This window comes from Lagopus leucura, unplaced genomic scaffold (assembly GCF_019238085.1).
Source record: "Lagopus leucura isolate 7727_CA_CO unplaced genomic scaffold, USGS_WTPT01 Super-Scaffold_100009, whole genome shotgun sequence".
Taxonomy (NCBI): domain Eukaryota; kingdom Metazoa; phylum Chordata; class Aves; order Galliformes; family Phasianidae; genus Lagopus; species Lagopus leucura.
In genome coordinates, this window is record NW_024962266.1 from 2,323,919 (window position 1) to 2,346,316 (window position 22,398).

Here is a 22,398-nt window from a genome sequence, read left to right on the forward strand (position 1 = left end):
AAATTAAGCACTCTTGTGATATTTTTGCCATGTATCCTGCTAGCAATCAGCATTCTGCAGGCATTTGTGCACTGCCCTTCTTTGAACTGTCTCTTGGTACCTGTCTGGATAATATGCTCACTTGTTTTAAATGTTTGCCATTTTGTTGAGATTTACTGTTTGGTAGTTAGTAAACACCTCTTGCTGAGGTTAAATTATAGTCTCTTGAGAGATTCGGTGAGTCCAGGAATACTAAGCAGTCTCTGCAGATGGTAATGAGGTTTTTAGTATGGTAAGAAAACTCTCTTCTGAAATTTCAGGTTAGGCTTTGTCTTAACAGTATTTTTTCTGTTTTCCGTGTTGCAAAGCAGAAAAGATTAAAATAGCAAAACAATAATACGTACCTTTTAATGAAGAGCATTACCATCAGTATTATGGTTTTGTGCTGTATTAGAGTGTACTTGCAGAAGTGCTTCCATAAGAGCAGCCCCAGTGAAGTTGTACAACACCTAACAGGGGGTTTGATGTCAGCAGAAAGCTAAATGATGTTTTTTAAGGTTATGGGTGGTGGGTTTTTTTTTTATTCTAAAGAAGGCAGGCTCTTTTAAATCCAGATCTGTGATCTTTCAGTATGGGCCTGGTGTAACTACTTACATTGGATGTGGACTGAGCGTGCTGCTACTTAAGCATATGCAGTATTGTACTGAGTTTTACAGTTTACATGAAACATCTTAATAGTTCACAGCATCTTAATTTCAGTAGACAGTAACAGTCTTTATCTATTTTCTTCTGTAATTTCCTTTAACAATGTTCTGCTGTTGCAGGAATACGCACGGAAAGCTCTTGACTTCATTTGGGAAAAGAGGCAGCGCAGCAGCAATTTGGTGGGTGTTACAATTAATATTCACACAGGAGACTGGGTCCGCAAAGGTGAGTGCTATTCTGAGTCCAGGCTTGGTGAGAGCAGGTGGCTTGGGGCAAGGAAAAAATGTTGACAACTTTTTCCCCCATATGAATAACTTTCTATAGACTGTTTTAAAATGTTAATGGGATGGGCACGTGGAGCAAGATACACCTGCTAGACTGAGGCCTGACTTTCCTCTGAAAGCATACTTTGGTTGAGAAACTAGTTTCCTTTGTTTCAGGGGTGTTCTGATTCACTTTAGTGCTGACATAGGAATGCCTTGAGATGTACTTTCAGAGATCCTGCTATAAACAAAATACAGATAGGACTGTGGTTGTACATGGCAGTCAGTAGAAATCTTTTCATAAGAGGAAAGTGCAGCCAGCTTAAATGCATGTCTGTGTTATTATGTGTAGTGGTATTGCAGTCTTTAGTGTAGGCATACAGCATCGTATATCTGCATCCATCCACCCCTTAATTCTAGTTACAGACAGCTTTTCCTTTTACTGAAAGCGTCTTTAAAATCAAAATGAAGTTATGTGAAAGTACTCTTGCAGCTACTTAAAGTCAAACCAAGTTTTCATTTTTTACTGCTTCCAGATAGTGGAGTTGGAGCGGGAATAGATTCATATTATGAATATTTATTAAAAGCCTACGTCCTGTTGGGAGATGACAGTTTCCTGGAAAGATTTAACACGGTAAGTTAACACCTTGCTCTGGGTTGTTCCTCCTGTTCTGGCTAATTTAAGACTGTTGTCAGTCATCTGTATTGTAAGTCATCTGTTAGCCTGTGATCTTTAGCAGAATTTCTGTGACTTCTGCAGTGCCAGCTCTTTTTAATGAGTTTGTGCTAATCTGGGTTGATCTGTCCCTCAGCAGCTACTGTAACCCCAGCTAATGAAGGTAGAGATCTTCTGGACAGTTTTCCAGTGCAGGAGAATCTGTATTTCAAGAATGTCGTGGCTGGTATAATACTGAAAAGATTTCTTTAAAGCAGTGAAAAGGCTGTGTATTACAAATCATGCTACAACTTCTTTCTGTTCTGGAGCAAGAAAATCCAAAAATCAAAACCCAAATCTTTCATTGTGTTGCAGATCTTAAGGACCAGCACACATTTAAGTGTATTTACTTAGATTCCCAAGTTTGTAAGGTTATTCAGTAACTCCATCAGCATCATTCTTTCATAAGAATATTCCTTCTTTTGAAAATAGCAATATTCAATAAAAACACTTTTTTATCTTAAAATCATAGAACCATTCAGGTTGGAAAAGACCTCTAAGACCATTTATTCCAGCTGTCTATCTGCCATCAATATTGCTCTCTACGCCGTGGCCTTCAGTACCACATCTACCCTTTCCTTAAACACTTCCAGGGATGGTGACCTCACCACCTTCCTGAGCAGCCTATGCCAGTGCCTCACTGCTCTTTCTGAGAACAAGTTATTCCTTATATCCAGCTCTAATTGTGATAGCTACTTGTTTATGACTGGCTGCTAAGTATCCCTTTCTGCATATGTTACTTGGAAACTGTGACTTAAATTGCATGTGTAATACTGTGGAGCATTGCAATACCTGCTACCTGTTCCGCCTGTGAAACTTGAAGCTAATAGGCATTGCCAAATAATGCCCAGTAATGATTGGGAGTGTTGTACTTGCCTTCCATTGACACAATGCCATAGGCTTGTTTATATAAATCTGTTTTTTAAAGTGTGTTGATAATATAAGCTTGTTGTTTTCCTGTTATTTGTCAGCACTATGATGCCATAATGAAGTACATTAGCCAACCACCTCTCCTTCTTGATGTTCATATTCATAAGCCAATGCTAAATGCTAGGACCTGGATGGACTCTTTGCTGGCTTTCTTCCCAGGACTGCAGGTAATGTTTAAAAACCCATGTACGGATTGATTTTAATAAGAAAGGAACAGTTAAATAGGCTGGATATGCAATGAACAAGTCAAGCTTTGTCATTTGGTTTTCAAAAACACTGAATTGAAATTCCTGTGCTCAGTTTCTATGCTATGGTGCAAATTGATGTGCATCAGGAAAAGCACGTCCATATGATTCTCATCCTTCACTCCTGAAGACACTTGAATTAAATTGCCTTTTTAGTAGTCTAGAGACAAACTTCCTAGTTTGTTTGCTAGCTACACCTTTAAGACAAACTGAATCACATTTCCACAGCAATTGTCTGAAAGTGGTAAAGATCCTTTTTCTGTGCAGGCAGTCTTCATGAGCTCAGTGATGTGCTTAAAAACTTCTTAAGGATTATCAATGCCTTAGAATGAAAGAGGGTAAAGCTTACAGTGTGTATCTGCTGCAAATGTAGAAATTGGTGTGCAGTGTGAGTGTGCCTAACTTCAAATATTGCTTGTATGTGTGGTAAGCTCATGTACATATTGTTACTGAATTTTAGGTATTGAAGGGTGATATTAGACCTGCTATTGAAACTCACGAGATGCTGTACCAAGTTATAAAGAAGCATAACTTTCTTCCTGAGGTAAGGTGATTGGGATTTGATCCCAATTAATTAATTCTTCATTTGAACAGTGTCAGCTACCCATTTGGAACAGCAGTAGGTTTCGTGTCTTTAAAATCAGAGGCTCGCTTCCACAACATTCTTATGCAATTTACAGTTCTAATGACAGCTGCTTTGAAGATGAAATATTGTCATTTAGCTAGGCTGTAATTAACATGGTAGTAATGATTAATAATTGCTGAGACTTTGCGTTTCAGCCTTTCAAAATTGACTTTGTCTCATTTCAATTTGCATAGTTTATATAAACACGTGTGGTTGTAGCTGCTTGGTAACATAATGGCATTAATGCTAAAGATGTTTTTTTCAGTGCTCTGTACTTACAAAGGAGATTTTGGAAGATCTCTTACTGGTGTTTAAGCCAATATGCCATACCCTGTAGCAAAGGCATTGTTTAAACCCTAGTATGAAGTAGTAATTAATTTAATCTGTCACAGAAACGACAGTGGATATTAAGAGTGAATGCACAGAATGGGGAACTTTCAGATAACTGCCTTCTGGTCTCTGGCATTTCTTATGTTAGAAACAATTGCTTACAGTCTGTCAGTCTGAAATGACACTTTAATGTAGTGGAAGTGTCAGGTGGTAGGTGTATCTGCAGATATGGTATTTGTCAGCTCTGCTTGGTCTCTGGAACAGCCGTGCATCAGGCTGCTCTGCCTGGATTGCAGGAGTGTGCTTTTGCAGCTGCAGGAGATTGGAGGCTGCATGCTCCTTCCTGGGACTTGAGCACAATCTCAGCTGGCTCCTGTTGCCTCCTGACAGCCCTACAGGGCTGCACTCTCAAGAGGCTGGATGGTGTCAGGATTCCAGTGCTGGCACAGCTTAATCTGATTTGTGCTAAATGTGCTACAGCGTTGTGTCAGGTTTTGACCTGAAGTGTTCTAAATGAATGGAGGTTCCTGTGGTGTCCAGAAGTTGATATTGGGCCTTTGGTCCTCCACTGATGTGCTGTAGTTGTTGTAGTACTGTTAATGTGGATTTCAGAAGAAACTGATGTGTGGTTTTATTCTTGAATTTATTTCTGACCATTTATTTCTGGGGGTTTTTGGGGGGTTTTCCTCAGGCTTTCACAACAGACTTCAGAGTTCACTGGGCCCAGCATCCTTTAAGGCCTGAATTTGCTGAGAGCACTTACTTCCTGTATAAGGTAAAGTCACTTTCATTCTTCTGACTTTTGGTTGCACCGAGGGTTTTGTTGGTGCTTTGTTTCAGTTACAGAACAAGCAGCCTGTCTCCAGGCTATTCTGCAAGACTTCCAGATGGAAGCATTATTGGTATCAAAAATTGTTCTAGAAATGTTCTTTTATATGCCTAGAATTAAAAAAGACACTGCATCAAAAGACCATACTTTTAAAGTTATTTAGTGTTTCTTGAGCTCTCTGGGGGATCATCTAGAGACTTGAGTGCAAAAGCTACTTGGTAATTTACAGAGCTGCAACTAAGGTCTTGGACTTCTGGAAGCATTTTCATATGCTTGTGTGCATATCTGCAAAAAATGACAACATATTTGAGGTCCCCTTTTCTGACTTTTGAGTACTGTTGAGAAATTAGGCCTTACCGGTATGCAGTAAGCTATGGAAATAATATTACTGCTAGTAAAATAAAAACTGCTAATTGTGTGATAAGTCTGAGCACACCTGTTTATTTGTTTTCTGTTGTTTTCATAGGCTACGGGGGATCCTTACTATCTAGAAGTAGGAAAAACACTCATTGAAAACCTAAACAAGTATGCAAGAGTGCCTTGTGGGTTTGCTGCAATGAAGGACGTTCGTACGGGAAGCCATGAAGACAGGTGAAAACATCTGTTTATTTGAAAATCTAGTTATCTTTCTGATGAAATGGAATTAATTAATTTCTGAAAACAGGCAAATCACTCATTGTGGTCCCTTCCAACCCAAGCCATAGCACAAAATCTCAGGGGTGGAAGGTATGTCAAGAGATCAAGTCCAATCCCACAGCAGCTAAAGGAGTTCCCTACAGTAGGTCAGACAGGTAGGCATCCAGATGGGTCTCAGATACCTCCATAGGAGACTCCACAACCTCTCTAGGCAGTGTGTTCCAGTGCTCCATCACCCTGACTGTAAAGAAGTTCTTGCTCATGTTAGTTCAAAACTGTCTTTGTTCAATTAGTCCATTGCTCCTCGTTCTATCAATAAACACCACTGAGAAGAAGAGCCTGACCTCATCTTTTTGCCTCCTATGCCCCTTTAGGTATTTACCAGCACTGATCAGATTCCCTCTCAGTCTTTTCCCCAGGCTGAACAGACCCAGGTTGCTCGGCCTTTCTTGATACAGGAGATGCCCCAGGCCCTTCATCACCTTTATGGCTGGACTCTTGCTGGACTCCTTCTAGGAGATCCATGTCTGTTTTGAGCTGGGGAGCTCTGAACAGTTCTGTGATTGATAACTAAGTCTGAAATTATCAATTTTTTATCAAAATCTGTAAACTATTTCAGTAGTTTTGTAGGTTCAGATATGTGAGAATATAGTTTAATAGCATTTCATTTCAAGCACACTTTCATTAGGCTTGGGTAATAGATTGCTTCATTTCAAATAAAACATACTTCAAAAATAGAAGTTTGTAAAAGAGACTTATTTGTTTTTACTGTAATGCCACCTTCTACTGAGCATTAATTGATTCAGCACATTGAACAGTTTCCTTTGAAGTGAAAGGAATTCAGATGGATTAAAGTTCCATAACAATAGTCACGAAGACTTCAGGGATGGAGCAAAATGAGTATTTTTTTTAACTGACAGATTAGAGCAATGCATATCTTCTAAAAGGGCCTTTGTTTTTTTTTTTCTCTAGAATGGACTCTTTCTTTCTGGCTGAGATGTTTAAATATCTTTACCTGCTGTTTGCTGATAAGGAAGACATGATATTTGATATAGAAGATTATATATTCACTACAGAAGCTCATCTATTACCACTCTGGCTTTCCACCACAAACCAAACCATCTCTAAAAAGAATACAGTAAGTAACAACTCAGATTTTCATCAGTTCTAGTGGCACTTTGGAGCAGTTCCCTTTTTTTTGAGAGAGAGAGAGAGGAAATGAAATAGAAATAGTAATTTGTACTACACTGTGACACTCTGTTCAATGTGAACTGTTTCATTGTATGAGCAGTGACAGGCACATGTGCATGAAATATATTCCCATAATCAGATTCTGCAGCATGGAGTCTTGAGAAGAAAGTTGTGGAATATTAGCAGTATTTCAAAGGAATTGGTCCCTCTCTGGCTGTGTAAATTCTAAAATAATGCAATATAATCTTTTTTCTTTGTATCTATTTTCTTTTAATTTTCTGAAATTTTAGCAATGTTGCTAAGTTTTTATTACACAGGCTGCACATTTTCAAAGTTCTTTTTTCTGAATCTGCTGCAAATTTAGTTTGACAAGATGCAGTTGCAGCTTCTGAGATGTTAAATTATTCCTATCCATCTGATATACCTCTATTATCTACCTTTAAGAATGTAAATGGATTTATAAATCAACTCTGCCTTCCAAAATGCCCTCTGGCATTCAGATTGTGCCATGAGGAGTCATAGAAAGTCTTCTCTCTGATTCTTGTGTCCAGTAAGGTGGCATAGTTAATCTTACAGGGTTAAAATACGACTGGTAAGCCAAAGCAATGAGAGAGGAAATGAGTAGGAGGGTGTGTAGGATTTTGGGGGTGTGAATTCCTTTATTTTAGCGAATACTGTTTTATGGTATTTGAAGTGAAAACTTTTTGAATGACTTGCTTATAGCATCCAGTGTTGGTAATACATTTCATGAGTCATGGAGTCGATTTATTGTTTTTTAATGCTGCAGATCCTACTCTCTTTGATACCCTCTTTGAAGTGTTATGTATGTGAACATTTATCATCTCTTATCTTTGAGTTTGGAAAGGGGGGGGGGGTGAAGGAATTTTAGTTGGATTTAAAAGGGACCCTGTGTGTTACTGAACTCTTTCAGCACCTGTAATGTAACTTCATTTTTTCCCTTTTTTTTATTTTTTGTTGACTGTGTGATCAGCATTTTTCAAACTATGCACGGAATTCTTTGAAGGGTCTGAAAGACAATTTTACACAGCTTTCATCCCCAGCATGAGAAGGTGATTATTTCTGAGATGCTCAGCATTCCCACAGAGCGTGCTCTGTGAAGTGCTGGCTTAACTTCTGAAGGGTTTGAGAACAGGAAATGTTCAGTAAAAGGACAAAGAAGAGAATAGAGTGACTTATCCTAATGCAGTTTACTTAAGTTTTAAGTCTAAACTACAAATATGACATAAAAGTAAGATAATGCAGAAAACGGCCTTGACAACTTGCATGAAACACACTCTTGTGGAAGAGGATCGGGCCTGGGAATACCTCAGCAAATGTGTTCCTGTGTCCCTGGGCTCCAATGGGGTGCACAAGTGCTGAGGGAGCTGGCATAACGATCCTGCAGAATGGCTGAGAGGCTGTGGAGGTGTTTTGCTTTATTATGGAATTTATCTCATGGGGTAAAAAGGAAAAAATGAATGTGTAAATTTATTTTTAATGTAAACATAGTGCTACTAATTTGAAGTGCCTGTGAGATAATTGGTGGTAGCAACCCCAATATCCTGTTTGTGGGGTTTTCTTCCTCATAAACAGGAAAGATCGTATCCTAGTGTGCTGGAACTTGCAGAGTGTTACAGGCCTTCTTTCTTTAGAGATGCCTACTGTTGATCACAGTTAGAGGATGGCTACTTTAAAGTATTTATTCCGGTAACCTGAGAGCCTTTTAGTTCTTGTTTTTGAGGAAACCTCTAAATATTTGGTTTTAATTAAATATGTTGTAAATAGGGTTGTTGTTGTTGTTGTTGTTTTTTAAAGTAAGTAAATACTACCTTTAATTTTAAGCAGAAAAGTTAATTTATCCAGTTACCCAATGCAAAACTAAGAGAAGACTAAACATGTCTCTGGATCTTCCACTTCAGATGATTCTCGTGATTTCAAATTATGAAACAGTAACTTATGCAAATGTTAAGTCCTGATCTGATATCAGCTCTGAAAATAGAGATTAATCCTTGCCCCTTCACAGGCCTGCAAGCCTCTATCACTCCTGAGGAGGAGAGCATTTTGTTCACATGAAGGTTTTCAAGAAGACTCGTTTTCTTTCTATATAAACCTGCTTAAGCTTCGTGAAACATGAGTATTATTTTATGAATGAAGTCATTCTCCTGTGGTTTTATTTAGAACATCTTTTTACTCAAGGGAGAGGTGAGACTGCCTTCGTAAAATGAAGCAAGAATTACTGAAGACTGCATCTGGTTCAGACAGAATCAGGCAGCACCAAATGGAGTTGTCATTGCTTTGTCTAGTTGGTCAGCACCGAGAGCAGGGACACAGCTGTCATGAGCAGGCTTTAGGAGTCCTGTTTGCTGCTTGCTCATAAACCGGTTTCTGCCAAAAACAAATTCTAGGAACTGGATGCAGGACTGGCGGATTACAAATTAGAGCTGATGTACTTATCCCCCAAAGGATGTGGGTCACTGGTAACTTTTTCACTGCATGAAGAAGCATGGAAAAATTACGTATTCCTTTTTGTGGTAACTGGGTGGTTGTTGCATTCGGCTGCTGTATCCTGAGTACACAGATGACTCAAGGGTGGGTCTGTTTGTTGATCATCTTCTCATAAAAATGTAACCTGCTTTTTAATTGGTGATCTGCATCTTCTGTTTCAGACTACAGAATACACAGAGCTGGATGACAGCAACTTTGACTGGACCTGTCCGAACACTCAGATCCTCTTCCCAAATGACCCAATGTTTGCTCAGAGCATTCGTGAACCTTTGAAAAATGTGGTGGATAAGAGCTGTCCTAGGAGTATTTCAAGAGGGTAAGATGAATGTGTTCTGTCTTTTGTTAATATAGCAGTTATAGACTAGAGCAGCATCTATTAGGCACGGGAGGAAAAACTTGAAGTGTATTGGAGCTTGCTGTGCTCGAGTTTGCATTCCTTCTGGCTATGGGAAAAACTAATTCTGGTTTTTCTGACTTCTTCAACAATGCTTTGTTCATTTCCATCAGGAATTAGTGAATCTGTCAAAGCAAAAGGAGCTTTGTGAGCCATATGCTCCAAGTGGGAATTGTAGCCCAGGTATTACCAGAGCCGGGAAATGCATCTCTATGATTTGTAAAGGAATTTCTGTAGTCTCTTGACTACTTTTTTCCATAACAAGAAAATAGTGCTGCCATACATCATTGCACATATTGTGAGGAGTTTAGGGCAGTCTGTTAAAGTTGAGAAACCCTATTGTTATGAGCACCTCTTTGATATTTATACTTAATAAGTAGAACTGTGTAACAGGAAAACTGTTTTTAATCAGTTTTACAGTTAGGCAGACTATTTAAGAACGAGAGGCAGCATATGGTAGGTTCTTACTGTCAACATTGCATGTTCTTTTTTGCAGCAGAAAATCATCAAGGATATAAGCAGCTTTGAAAAAAGGCTGAGAAGTTGCTGTCTGTTGAAATTTGTGCTTTACTTTATTCCAGATAACTCTAATGGTGCAGTGGTAGGTGTAACTTGGGCAGGTTTTGTGACAGTTATGGTTCAAGAATGATCTGATTTTTTTAATGCTTTTTTAAAAATATCTTTTTATCAGAGAAGAGAGCTTGGGAAGTGGACCAAAACCACCCCTGAGAGCCAGAGACTTCATGGCCAGTAATCCTGAGCATTTGGAGATACTGAAGAAGATGGGAGTCAGTTTGATTCATCTTAAAGATGGAAGAGTGCAATTAGTGCAACATGCAGTGCAAGTAAGACCCAACAGTACCTCTTCTGAAAACTAATGGTAAAATCATGCTGGCTGTGTTGTTTAAGACTTAGAGGCTCAAGAGAGACAGACTGACTGAAAAGAGGGCACGTGAGGTGGATGTGCAGCTGTATTTAGCAAGTTTATGGCTGTTAAAGTCTTGCCTCAACAGCACTTAATCTTCTATTAAATTAGGTGGAGGCACTTCATGTCAAATTAACATAGCTAATTACAATTGACCTAAAGCATGAGGTTTTCAGAGTGAGAAATTTCTTTTTGTTTGAGACCTGCCTGCTAATACATTTTTAGTCTACATCATGGTGAAGATGCTGAGAAGTCCAATTGGGGAATGAGTGCCAGGAGCCTGCACTCTGTACCTTAAAGTCTGCGTAGCACTGAATGTTTGCCAGTAGCATTGTTTTGTTAGGAAAACAATGTAAAAACAGCATTTTTTCTGAACCACTGAAATACCAAAGAATGTCATGTAAATGGTACTCCAAGCAAAGCTAATTTCAGGTTTTTTTTTCCCCCCCAAGCTCGTCGAACACTTATGGAGAAACTTTATTTGTATTTTTTTTTAACAACTTAGGCAGCAAGTTCACTTGATGCTGAAGATGGCTTACGGTTCATGCAGGAAATGATTGAACTCTCCAGTCAGCAGCAGAAAGAGCAGCAGTTACCTCCTCGTGCTGTTCAGATAGTTTCCCACCCATTTTTCGGTAGGGTGGTCTTGACTGCTGGACCAGCACAATTTGGAATGGATTTATCTAAACACAAATCAGGGGTATGTAAGAATGTATGTGATTGTAGCTTTCTGTTACTTATTGCTTAAGCTGAAATGATTTGGTATTGAAGTTGTGAGTATTTCAGGGTGGCCAACTGGAAGGGAATGAAAGAAGTTAAAATGACAGGATAGTGCAATGACAGAACAGGGTCTTTTTAAATGAGTGGCTTATTGGTCCACTCCAAGTCATCAGCCATGATTTAGGATTTAGTACACATAACATAGTTTGACTTTGAAACACATTCATATAATCTGCATTGTGTTTCTCAAGAGGTATTCAGTTTTAAGGGCTGATTTTCCTACCATGTCAGCCATGGGTTTGCAGAAGCCCTTTAAGAGTTGAAGTAAGTTGCTGTTACACGAGCTTCCATAAAAGGCTGTAGGTGGAAAGAAGAAGAAATTGTCAGAGAGGCAACAGTTCCTATTGGAAGCAGTGGGAAAATCCTGTGAGTTGCACTGGGTGTGGTGCTGCCCAACAGGTGAGTCTCAGACTATTGGTTCACAGCATACAGTTTTTGGAGACAGCAATTCACAGGTACAGACAAAACATGCTGAGATTTAAGAGTTAGGTTTTCACGTGGCCGTTCTTTGTTTCTCAGCTCCAGGGGAAGATTGCCTGTGCTGACTGAGGACACTTAATGCATTAGATTAACTGGAGGAAATAAAATGCTTAGGAGTCTTTTGCAAGCTTGAACCTACTTCTCTAATTCTCTTGTTTTGTTTTTGGTTTTGTTTTTCCACACAGACAAGAGGATTTGTTGCAACCATTAAGCCGTATAATGGATGCTCAGAGATCACTAATCCTGAGGCAGTGAAAGAGAAAATTGCCCTGATGCAAAGAGGCCAGTGTATGTTTGCTGAAAAGGCACGAAACATTCAGAAAGCTGGAGCAATAGGAGGCATCGTTATTGGTAAATAGAGCTTTAATTTATATGTGTAAATGTAACCTGTGTTGTACACACTTGAAGATATTGGGAAGCTGACAAGACTGTTAAACTCACTGAGACGGTGGTACTTCAGCACAGAAACTCTGTTTTCAGGGGATAAAGAAATGTTTTGTTTATGTCTGGTTGTGCATGAACAAATCATGGTGGGTGATTGCCACTGGTTTTGCAGCTCAAAAGTTGTTATTCTAAGGATCATTGGATCTTAAAACAGTGAAGACTGGGGAAAACTTGAAGTACAAAATAAATGGAAAAAATGGTAGGGGGACAGAGTACAAAAATTGGCTTTTTGCAACCAGTTTCCCATTTTCTGCGTGGTGTCCTCCCAGCTGGCTGTGCAGTGTGAACCTACTCGAAGTCTGTAGCCTGTCTAACTTACAGAGGGGTGTGCTTGCTTTGTCTTTGTGTGTGTCTGGCTAGATGACAACGAGGGAAGCAGCAGTGACACAGCTCCTCTCTTCCAAATGGCCGGTGATGGAAAGAATACAGATGATATCACAATCCCCATGCTCTTCCTCTTCAACAAGGAAGGAAATATTATACTGGATGCAATCAGGGAGTATGAGGCTGTGGAGGTGCTCCTTTCTGACAAAGCAAAAGATAGAGGTAAGATTAAAGGCTTCCTTTGATGCAGATTTAGGTTCTGTCTGTGCCGCAGCACAATGTGAGATGTACAGTAGATATTTCTGTTGCTACCCAGAGGTGTAAATGTGTTCTTTGGTAATGTCAGTTTTCTGTCTGACCTTACTGTTAGTTTTATCATATGAAAGCCATTATCAGAAACGTGTTGTCGTGCCTCCCTTCCTGGCCTTGCCCCCTGAGTTAACGTTCACATCCAGAAATGCTGTTCATAAGTTAAGTGTCAGTTTGAATAATGAGACAATGCAGTCCTCCAGATTCCTTTTGAACCCTTTTTGTCATGATCTGCTTTGAAGTAGTATCAGAAATAGTGCAAGTGTTTCCAGTGCCCTACATTGTAAGTGCCTCTCGCTTATCAAGCTCCCCAGTGACATTCTTGGTACCCAGAAAGAAAAAGACAGCTATTACAATTATTTTTCCTGTCTAGTCACTTTTCAGAGGTTATCATGAGAAATAAGGCTGCTGACCTCAGATGTTTTGCGATTTGTCTGCAAGTAGTACTAGAAAATTACAAGCTAATACATTTCAAATTGAAATGTTTGCATATGGCAGAAATTTCTAGGCTTTCCATCTGAAAGCCTTCCTGGTAGCACTGCTTTATTGATGCAGGTAAGCTAGAAGCAGCATTAACTTTCTGCACATTGGTAGAGGAGATGCTTTGAAAGCTACAGTATTGTTTTTTGATAGCTGCTGCAAATTCCTCTTGTTCGTAACTATGGTCAAGCTAATATAACAAAATACTAAATGCAAAAGATAGTTCTGCATTTGAGAGTTTGTAATACATATGTGCTTCTTCCCCCTTCCTTGTGCTTTCATTTGGAATCCCAGCAACAATCTTTAAAGGTAAAACGATTCCAAACTACATTATTGATAGCAGTAAGTATCCTGTATTAAAATATGCAGTTAAACTCCCTTGGGGGCTTGCAATATTAGCATCCTGGATACTAGTTGCAAGCATTGAGCTCCACAGAAATTTGTGTGCTTGAATTCAGGCAGCTGCTGTAAAGTTGCAAACTAAATCAACGCTGGAGACATCAGCGTCAGTTGCTGTGGATGGGGATGTGAGGAGGGAGGCTTTGGCTCTTGCAAGGCAGTTTAGCAAGCCTAAGTGCATCTCCCACTGCCACGGATGTGTGATCCTGGTGGGCTTAGGAGTGCCTGGAGGCCTGGCATTACTGGAGTATTTGCTAAGTCTGAAGGGTGACAGCTAGTGCTTGTCTGGGAATTGTGATTCAAGTTTGAGGCTCTAAAACCAGCCTCACTAGATTGCTTGTCCTCTGTAGTGATTAAATGTTTTCCGTCCCCTCCCTCTGTAATGTATGTTCCTTAATAGTTTTCCTATCAACAGAGAGTTTGCGCTTCCTTGAGGAATAAGGTCAAAGGAAGTAACTTGGCTTTTGAATTACACAGTAGAACGCTGCCTTCCTATATTTTTCAAAGTATGTTTTCTTTCTCTCCCTTTCAAAGACTTGGAAATGGAGAATATGGACCAGAAATCATCTGAAAATGATTCACAAAAACAAAATTCAGAAGAAGCTTCTTCAGCATCTCAGGATGTTGGTGCAGTTGGTGAGGAGCCTGAAGAAGGAGAAAGCTCTGACGTTTCTGACCCTGATTCCTTATCTCCTGCTCAGGCAGACAGTGACAGCATTTCCACTTCAGATCAGGATTCCTCCATCCCTGGACCTGGTGAGGCTGATGCTTCAGAGCCAGCATGCACGCAAGGGGATGAGCAGCCTCAGGAACAGCAGAGTGAGACAGAGCCAGACTCCAAAGTTAACTGGGACAATAGAGTACAACCTATGGAATCCATATTAGCAGACTGGAATGAAGATATAGAAGCATTTGAAATGATGGAGAAGGATGAACTATGACTTGTAGTAATAACTTATTTGCTAGTAAACGAATGGAGAACTCTTTGGGTAGAAGTGAGGCCTGATAACTGAGAACTAGAAAACATATTCAGTATTGTGATGAGCAACCAGGTTTCACCTGGAAATTATCATAGAAATCCAGCACGCGCTCTTTGTTTTAATTTTTCCTGTTTAAAAATGGGAATGTGCAATTGAAGCACTCGTGTGGCCCCACTGCGCAGTGCTGTGTCCCAGGAGGTTTGCTCAGGGAGAGAGCCTGACTTCTGCCTGCCAGGTGCCCAGAGGTGATGCTGCCTCGGCCTCTGGGAGGCACAAGTTGAGCACGTGGGGCTGCCAGCACCATTCAGCAGCCACCAGCGGGAGCAGCTGGAGGCAGCAAGACAGCTGCTGCCCTGCTGGGAACGGAGCTGTGCCTGGTTTCCCTGGCCCCCCCCCGGCCCCCCCCCCCCCGCTCTGAAGGCCTTCCTCGCTAGCAGCAGGTGAAGCGATGTCTCCAGTTGCTGCATCTGTAAGACACAGGTAGAAGCAGTTTGGTTCTGTTCTGACGCATTGCACCCAGACACAGTGGTGTTGCTCGTTGCTCCTTCCATCTGCTGCGTGAAGAATGACTGAGATGGCCCGTGAGCTTTCTCTCCTGCTAAATTCAGCTGGTGAAGCTGCACAAACCAAAGGCAGTGTGTTTTGTAAGCAGGTGCTGTCAGGGAACGAGGATAGCCTGCTTCCTTTGGGGCTGCCACATTAAGGTTGGCGGTGTGCTATGAAAGTTACATGTGAGGTGAAGGTAAAGAGATTGGGGCAAACGGTGAGCCCTGCAGGTTGGAAAACCCAACCTACCCGAGGCACAGTTTCACCTGGCGGTATTCCCTGAATGCACACCAAGCAGAATTAGATTTGCTGTAACAAAAATCTTCCTTTTTTTCCCCAAGTTTTACTTCTAACAGCAGCTTCTGTAGCATGATGCTTCGGGCAGTGAGGCTGGTGCAGCAGTGCAGTGCAGCAATGGGGGCTGTCGAGCCCACAGCCCGGGCTGCAGCAATGGGAGCAGCGAGGATGGCTGCTGTGCTGCTCTGGGCTTTGGGAGCGTGTCCCAGCTGAGCGATGGTTGTTATCCCCCTTACTGCAATGGAAGCAGGGTTATTGAGACAGCCGAGATGTCCCTCGTCCAAAGAAACTGCCAAAAGGTCATTCAGTTGATTTATATAAACTGCTTTTAGAGAGTCGTGGCTCAAGGAATTGTTTTATATTAGAAAATAAATGAACACTGCCTGTACGCTGCGCCAGACTAGAAATGAAGGTTTCTATTGGTCCTTAAGATATTTTAAAGGAAAAAAAGTCCCAGTCTGAAGTGCACCTTTCTTTTAGCTGGTGAATATGCAACTGTTATTAGTACAGCCATACTGTATTTATTTGTGTATACTCCTGTACAGTATGAATGGAAATCCCGGGCAAACGCTGTATACATGTGTATGTGACGACACTGCTTTCAGGAGCTGCGAGTGCCCAGGCACCTTTTGGGAGCATGGCAGTCAGAACCGTGTGCGTAAATTGAATGATAATGTTAAACCATTGGAGGAGGAGGTGATTTGGAGGAGGAAAGAAAGAGGTAGCAGAAGAGTGAATAAGCGTCCTTCTAAAATAAATCAGCTTTCCGGTGTAGTTATTCCTTTGCACAAATAGCTGTGTGGAGGTTTGAGCTGAGTGCTTGCAGCAGCCGAGGTTTTTCAGCTGGGGGATTTTGTATTGATGTGGGTATTTTTTTTTGTTGTTGTGACGTGGGTTTCCTCATGGAAGGGGTCAGACCATAGGAGCCATAAGTGCCCTTTGTTAGTGGAGCTGTGAGCCCAGCAGCAGGCTGGGTGTCATCCCATGGGTCTCTGCCTGCCTGTACCATGGCAGAGTGCTGCTGTTCTCAGTGCTCTCTAGCATGGACTGCACCTTCATGCTGGGTAGTTCTTTTGGGGGAAGCAGGGTTATATTTTCTAGGTATAGAGGTCCTCTGATCATGGTGTTAATTAAGTCTGTCGATGTTGCAATGCAAGCTTACGGTGGTGTGTCTTTGTTAACCTGCAGAAAGTTTAGGTGTAATAGCAAAATTTTCCTAAAAGCTGAGCTTCCCTTGGCACCACAGGCTCGCCTCTGGCTGCTCATCCGCACCCATGGCCAAAGCAGCAAACAGCCCTTTCCCTGGATGTGGTGCAGGGTGTGGGTGTCCTGGCGGTGGCCGTCTGCAGGTGCCCATCACCTCCCTCCTCCAGGACTGTGTTTTTGTTCTGCTCTGCTTGGAGGTGACCACGAGAGCTGCAGGGGAGAGGTGTACAGACCTGGTCAGTGGAAGCGACCTCTTGAGAAAGAAAGAAGGGTGAGGGGGGCGGTTCAATTCGGGTTGTTTTCATTTGGTGTTTCCTTGAGAGGAGGTGGCATTAGTTGACCTTCTCGTATCATGTTGAAAGTAGTTCGGTTTTCTGTCACTCTCATCTTAAAAAGCAAAAAGAATGCATTAATTATTTTTGTAAATCATCTTCCGGAGAGGAGAGTAAGTGTTCTTTCTGGGTTGTCTGCTCCACGTGGAGCACTGCTCGTCCATTGTTCATCAGCAGCTGCCCTTCGTTTTGGGTATTGCACATTGGTTTGTATAGCGTTGAACACTGAATTCAGGAATCCTGGCTGGAGCCACGCTTACTCCGTGCCATGTAATTCAGATCAGCCAATTTGATATTAGAGGAATTTTTAATTGTTTACACGTGTTGTTTCTCAAAGAATTTAAAGCCAGAGCCCAGCTTTTTCTCCTCCTCTTGAAGGCATTGCTCATGGAAAAGCATTTGGTGAGAAGTTAGAAACGGGCCGTGGTGTGCAGAGCCGTCACTCAGAACATAGAGAAACATTCTGTGAATGAAATATTGTATGTTCAGATTTTATAGGATTTTTTTTCTTTTTAGCCAGCCCGATTTACAGCCGTATATTTTCTTATGGAAGATGTCTACTAACAGGTGCTGTAACACTTCTGTTGGGTTTTGCTGTCTGGTGGTAAGCATATACAATATTTCTAAGGGCAACGATGTACTGTGATGTAAAAGGTTGGGCTAAAATGTATATAATCTGTGTACATAATTGTGTACTTGATTATAACTGCTGATTGTAAAGATTTAATAAAATGTAAATATTCTGGTCAAGCTGTTCTGGACTGTTGGCTTCACCTCGTGAGTGCCAAACACAGCGCCAGGTACGTGGAGCTGTTATTCCTTGTAACTCCTCGTGCTCCAGTTTAAGAAAATGGGCAATCGGGGCTTATGCTTTTGCTAAGGGATAAAAGGAGGGAGAGCTGTAGGAAATGGGAAAGAGGCACTTCTGACAGGCGATGGCTTCCGTGGCTGTTTATGTAACGCAGCACGTGGCTCCCGTGTTTATTTCGGGCCCTGACACGGGTGAGCTGATTGCCAGCCAGCGGCTCTGCTAAATGATGTCAATCTGCACCGTGCTGGCATTACAGCATCATAAAAAATTACAGAGCTGCTATTTTGGGCAGCAGCTCTCTCCGACTCAGTGCATAAATGCATCTCCATATGACTCACTCGGGGGATTATTAATAGACACGAAATCAGAATGCCAAAACCCAAGAATATCACGTTGCTCCCACACCTCTTTCTAGTTTCTTGCAGCAATCACCCTTGAGAACTTTTTCCCTCAAATTGCTTTTTTAATGGATGTATGCATGAGAAAGATGGGACTGGGGCAGCTCTGTGGCAGTGCCCAGCAGCAGTGGGAGCCCAGAGTAGGGAACCTCTGATAGGAAACACTCCCAAAAGCATCTTTCCAATGCCATGCCAGTAGGAACCCCACTGAGCTGCACCCAGCAAAGCACTCGCTTACCCTGTGGGGCTGTAGGGCACTGGGCCTCTGTGAATCCCTAGGGCCAGCAGCTATTTAGAATCATAGAATGGCCTGGATTGGAAAGGACAACAATGATCATCCGGTTTCAATCCCCTGCTATGTGCAGGGTCAACAACCACCAGACCAGGCTGTCCAGAGCCACATCCAGTCTGGAAACCTGTCCTTGTCACACAGATGGGTGCTGGTGGCCCCAGCATCCCATGCAGGCACTGGTTGGGATCTGCCTGGCCCAGGTGAGAATGTGTACTGCAAAATGGTCCTGAAGTACCCAGTCTCTTTTGTGCCATCTTTTGTGCACCCCTAGGCCTGCAGAAGCTGAGCACCCACATCAGCACAGGGCTAAGCCCTCAAATTGTTGGATCCCTGATGGCTGGGCTAGATGCCATCGGTGGTCTTTCCAACCTTAATGATTCTGACTGCTGGCTTCAGCAGGCCCCCAGCAACACATATGTGCACATCCATATATATCTGATGGGCATGCATGGAGCCAGTGGGCTTCACTCCCACTTGGTGAGCCTTTGCCCTCATTCTGCTTTCACACAAACGGCATTGGTAGTCAGGTAATGAAGCAGCTGCTTTGCTGAGCTTTCTGAAGCACGGCCCTGCGACCTGGCTCCTCAGCTGGGGCTGTTTGTGTGTCAGTCTGCACATCTGCCTGTACATCCAAGCAGGGATGGAGATGTGGGAACAGTCTTAGGTGGAATTGGGCTGGAAAGCAGGGATTTAGGAAAGCTCTCTGTTGCTCTGGGAGAGGTGTGTGCTCAAACGTGGATCTCACCCTCTTCATGCCTGAAATTTGGCACTGTGCTCCACTGCACGCAGTCACCTCGCTGTGGGGTTCACCCTGCTGTGCTCCCAGGAGGAATCGCACGGCAGTGCTGTGCTGGGACACGGCTGGGCATGGAGGCATGGAGGTGAGTGCTGGTGCTGCTGTCCCAGGGCAGGCCTTCCCCTTGCACTGAAGATATCTGCTCACGTGCAATGGGAAGGTGATTGTGAAATTCCTTCATGTTTTGTCCAAGATCCTGCACTGTAACCGGGAGATATCAGTTGGTACATCAGCCTCCTGAAGGGAGACTTGGCCTGGAATCATTTTCTTGCTATCTCTTTCATAAGAAATCTTGAAAAACCCCTTTACCACCAAGTGCAGCACGTCAGATGTGAGCAGTTCTCCTCTGTCCACCCTCTTTTCTAATCTGCTGAATATATTTGAGGTATGGCTCTAAGAAGAGATGCATTTCAAGCTACAGCTTATGTTAATAATCAGCTTATATTATTACAGATCCTTAGTGGCCGCACATATTTAGACAAAATTTGCTATGACTTCTGCTGAAGGCATAAACCAGGTTAAAGAGCACCATTCAGCTGAGCATCCCTGCATGTCTGCCTAGAACAAGAGCAAGTTCCCAGAAGCCCTAAGGACCAGCCAGGCTCCTTATAATACATTGTTAGGGCTGGGCTTTCGTTTCCCATATGCTCATGGGTTCAATAGCAAGTTCCCACCTGAGCAAGGCCCTGTCCCAGCCAGGTCTCAGTGCTGCTGCCACACACAGCTGATGGAAGGGCCATGGCCGAAGGCTTGCTGCCCTGATGCCAACAGCGGACCCCTCCACCACCCCAAGTGCCAGCACTCAGCTCTGCCCATGGGAAAGGGAGCAAAGCAGAGCCTACCGAGGCTCAGCCAGTCCCACCAGCAGCCTGCTGCAGTCCTGGGCACATCACCACCAATGGCTTCCCCACAGACCTTCCCCCAGCAGCTCGGGCTGCCCAGGTGATGCTGCAGTACTGAAAGACCATGGAACATCTGCAACACAACATCCGTATGTGAAATCTGTGAGATGTTCAGTGCTTAGAAAATGAACCGTGTTTATCAAGGACCCAGCTCAACCCCGCCTGCATAACCCACAAAGGCTTTGTGAAGCACTTCTGGTGGGATCAACCCCAGAGCTCTTTATTAATTAAAATGTTTAAATAATTCAAATATGCAATCTCTTGAATCTCCTTTGCATGCTTACCTGCTCAAGAGCTGCTATGAATTATGCAAAAAAAATATACGTGAGGGTACAGTCCTCCCCTATCATCTGAAGACTCAAATGGCTCTGCAGCACTGAGAGACCCCAAGAGCCCTACCCAGCATGACTGCATGGGAGAAAGGAGCAAAAACTCATCTCCAGGAAGAACGGGATGCTCAGAAAGAGCTGTGCTGCCAAAGCTGCTGCCAAAATGGCTGCAAAACAGAGCGAGGATTGAAGAACTGGCCAGCAGTTTTTGGCTATCAACAGGCCGCCAATGTGAAGGGTAAAACCAACTGGGGAGGACCCTTTGCTGAGCTTTTACATGGAAAGCTATTGGTGGAATGCAGTGCTGTGACTGTGAGAGGAAAGCGCTGGTGATGGAATTCCAGTGTGTTTTAGAGATCTCTGGAAATCAGAAGAGAGGGGCTTTCAGCCGACAGCCTTCAGGAGGATCTGTTTTGCAGAAGGCCCTGTGACCCGGGCCAGAGAAATGGTCACTTTCAAAGGGTTTGGGCTGAGCGCCCCACTGTGTCAGAACTCGAGGCTGTTGTGCAGCCTTGTGGCAGATCCCACAGGAGCAGCCCTCCAGCTGGGAACCATGGCATCAATACGAACCCTCACTGAGAAAGCTGCTCTTCGGGACGCACTGCAGAACTGGCGCAGTCAAAGTGGGAAGGGTAAATACTGGTACAAGTAACAATCACCTCTGAAGGAATACATACAAAAGTTGTCTTTTTTCCACTTCTTTAAGGGTTGTTTGTTGTTTTTTTTTAAACTCATGACAGTATTTGTTAAAAACTTCACATCTGCTTTTGAGAAGACAGCATCTCCTCTGTATCATCTGGAAAAATAAACTCTACAGGAGATGCAGCAGATGCACCCCGTTGGCACAGCACTGCTTTCACAGGTGAGATCCACTGCCATAAATGCCCAGGGCTGGTTTTGCCTTCCCAGCCCCCGGGCTCTCGGAACGTGAACATTACACGAATGGGAAAAGACAAGGATACATAAAAACAGTAAAATGTTTATTTTCTTAGAAAAAAAGAGATTCAAAATGATTGTGATCACACTCCCATTCGTGCTCAGCAAAGCCAATACTGCAAGCTTAGTCCTCGATTAAGATACCTATTAAATGAAACTCTTTTCCTCTTAAAATACAAATTCCTGCTCTTGCATCACTTTCCAGCATTTCAGTGATAACATGCTTTTAATGGATAATAGTTTCTCAGCTTCTTCTCAGCAGAGAAACAAGGCCTGCCATGGCAAAACATCCCATCTCCAAAGCTTGAAATCACCAGCATGAATAAGCACTCCGGCTGCACGCGGACTGACAGACAGCGTAAGGGTGTTTCTCAGATGCTTGAATGTTCACTTATGGAAGCTGTGTAACACTACCTCACCTGATAGAAAACAGGCCAGAGGCCTTAATAAAATCAACACCGTCTTTCGGATTAACTTTAAGGATCTGCTGCGTATCTGGACACAGAGAAAGTGAAAAGTTGCAACAAGTTTTAACTAGCAGCAACAAAAATAGTTCCTTATGAGTCCTTAGCAATATTCCTCATCTGTTCATTAAGAAACACTGTAACTGAATGGAGCATATAATGTGGAAATGATCTTCTTTTATGTAGTGCTGTTTGCTCTAGAAGACTTCCAAAAGGTCTCAACTGGGTTGTAATCTATTTACACAGTAGTATTCCTGGTTTGATTGGCAGAATTGGCACTATGTGACATCCTCCTCTTCTGAACAATAATCACGACCCTGCAAGGAAAAAAGCCAGACAGGTTAATGACTTGCTGAGAAAGAAAGCCACAAACTACACTTACAGACCATGTATTTCAGGTCTGTAAACATTCAGAGCCGGGCAGAAAGCTGAAAAACAGGGAGTGATGTCAGCACGACTCCAACAGCCATTTCTGGAGGACCTGCATGGCACCAGGACAGGAAGCCGCTCCCTTTCTGCCCCTGCAAATCCTGTGCTTTTCATTCCCCATTCTGAATCCCAGGGGAGTCCAAACCACTGATTTACAAAGCTTCTCTGAGTAACGCCACACCTGGATGTATG

At 42.7% G+C, this 22,398-nt stretch overlaps 2 protein-coding genes across 5 annotated transcripts in view; one reads left to right on the forward strand and one right to left on the reverse strand.

Annotated features, from left to right (window-relative positions):
• Window positions 1–17,599, forward strand: part of EDEM3 (ER degradation enhancing alpha-mannosidase like protein 3) — a 29,138-nt gene extending 11,539 nt beyond the window's left edge. For both annotated transcript variants that reach the window (XM_042873682.1, XM_042873683.1), the window contains 13 exons: window positions 804–909; window positions 1,484–1,581; window positions 2,634–2,759; window positions 3,298–3,381; window positions 4,484–4,567; window positions 5,088–5,212; window positions 6,230–6,395; window positions 9,115–9,269; window positions 10,039–10,192; window positions 10,778–10,972; window positions 11,718–11,883; window positions 12,337–12,522; window positions 14,023–17,599. In XM_042873682.1, coding sequence (XP_042729616.1) covers window positions 804–909; window positions 1,484–1,581; window positions 2,634–2,759; window positions 3,298–3,381; window positions 4,484–4,567; window positions 5,088–5,212; window positions 6,230–6,395; window positions 9,115–9,269; window positions 10,039–10,192; window positions 10,778–10,972; window positions 11,718–11,883; window positions 12,337–12,522; window positions 14,023–14,429 — 2,052 coding nt within the window. In that variant the 3' untranslated portion in view covers window positions 14,430–17,599. The remainder of the gene's footprint in view (window positions 1–803; window positions 910–1,483; window positions 1,582–2,633; window positions 2,760–3,297; window positions 3,382–4,483; window positions 4,568–5,087; window positions 5,213–6,229; window positions 6,396–9,114; window positions 9,270–10,038; window positions 10,193–10,777; window positions 10,973–11,717; window positions 11,884–12,336; window positions 12,523–14,022) is intronic.
• A 3,737-nt stretch (window positions 17,600–21,336) lies between these two features.
• CUNH1orf21 (chromosome unknown C1orf21 homolog) overlaps window positions 21,337–22,398 on the reverse strand; it is an 89,037-nt gene continuing 87,975 nt past the window's right edge. For all 3 annotated transcript variants that reach the window (XM_042873853.1, XM_042873855.1, XM_042873854.1), the window contains one exon: window positions 21,337–22,094. In XM_042873853.1, coding sequence (XP_042729787.1) covers window positions 22,056–22,094 — 39 coding nt within the window. In that variant the 3' untranslated portion in view covers window positions 21,337–22,055. The remainder of the gene's footprint in view (window positions 22,095–22,398) is intronic.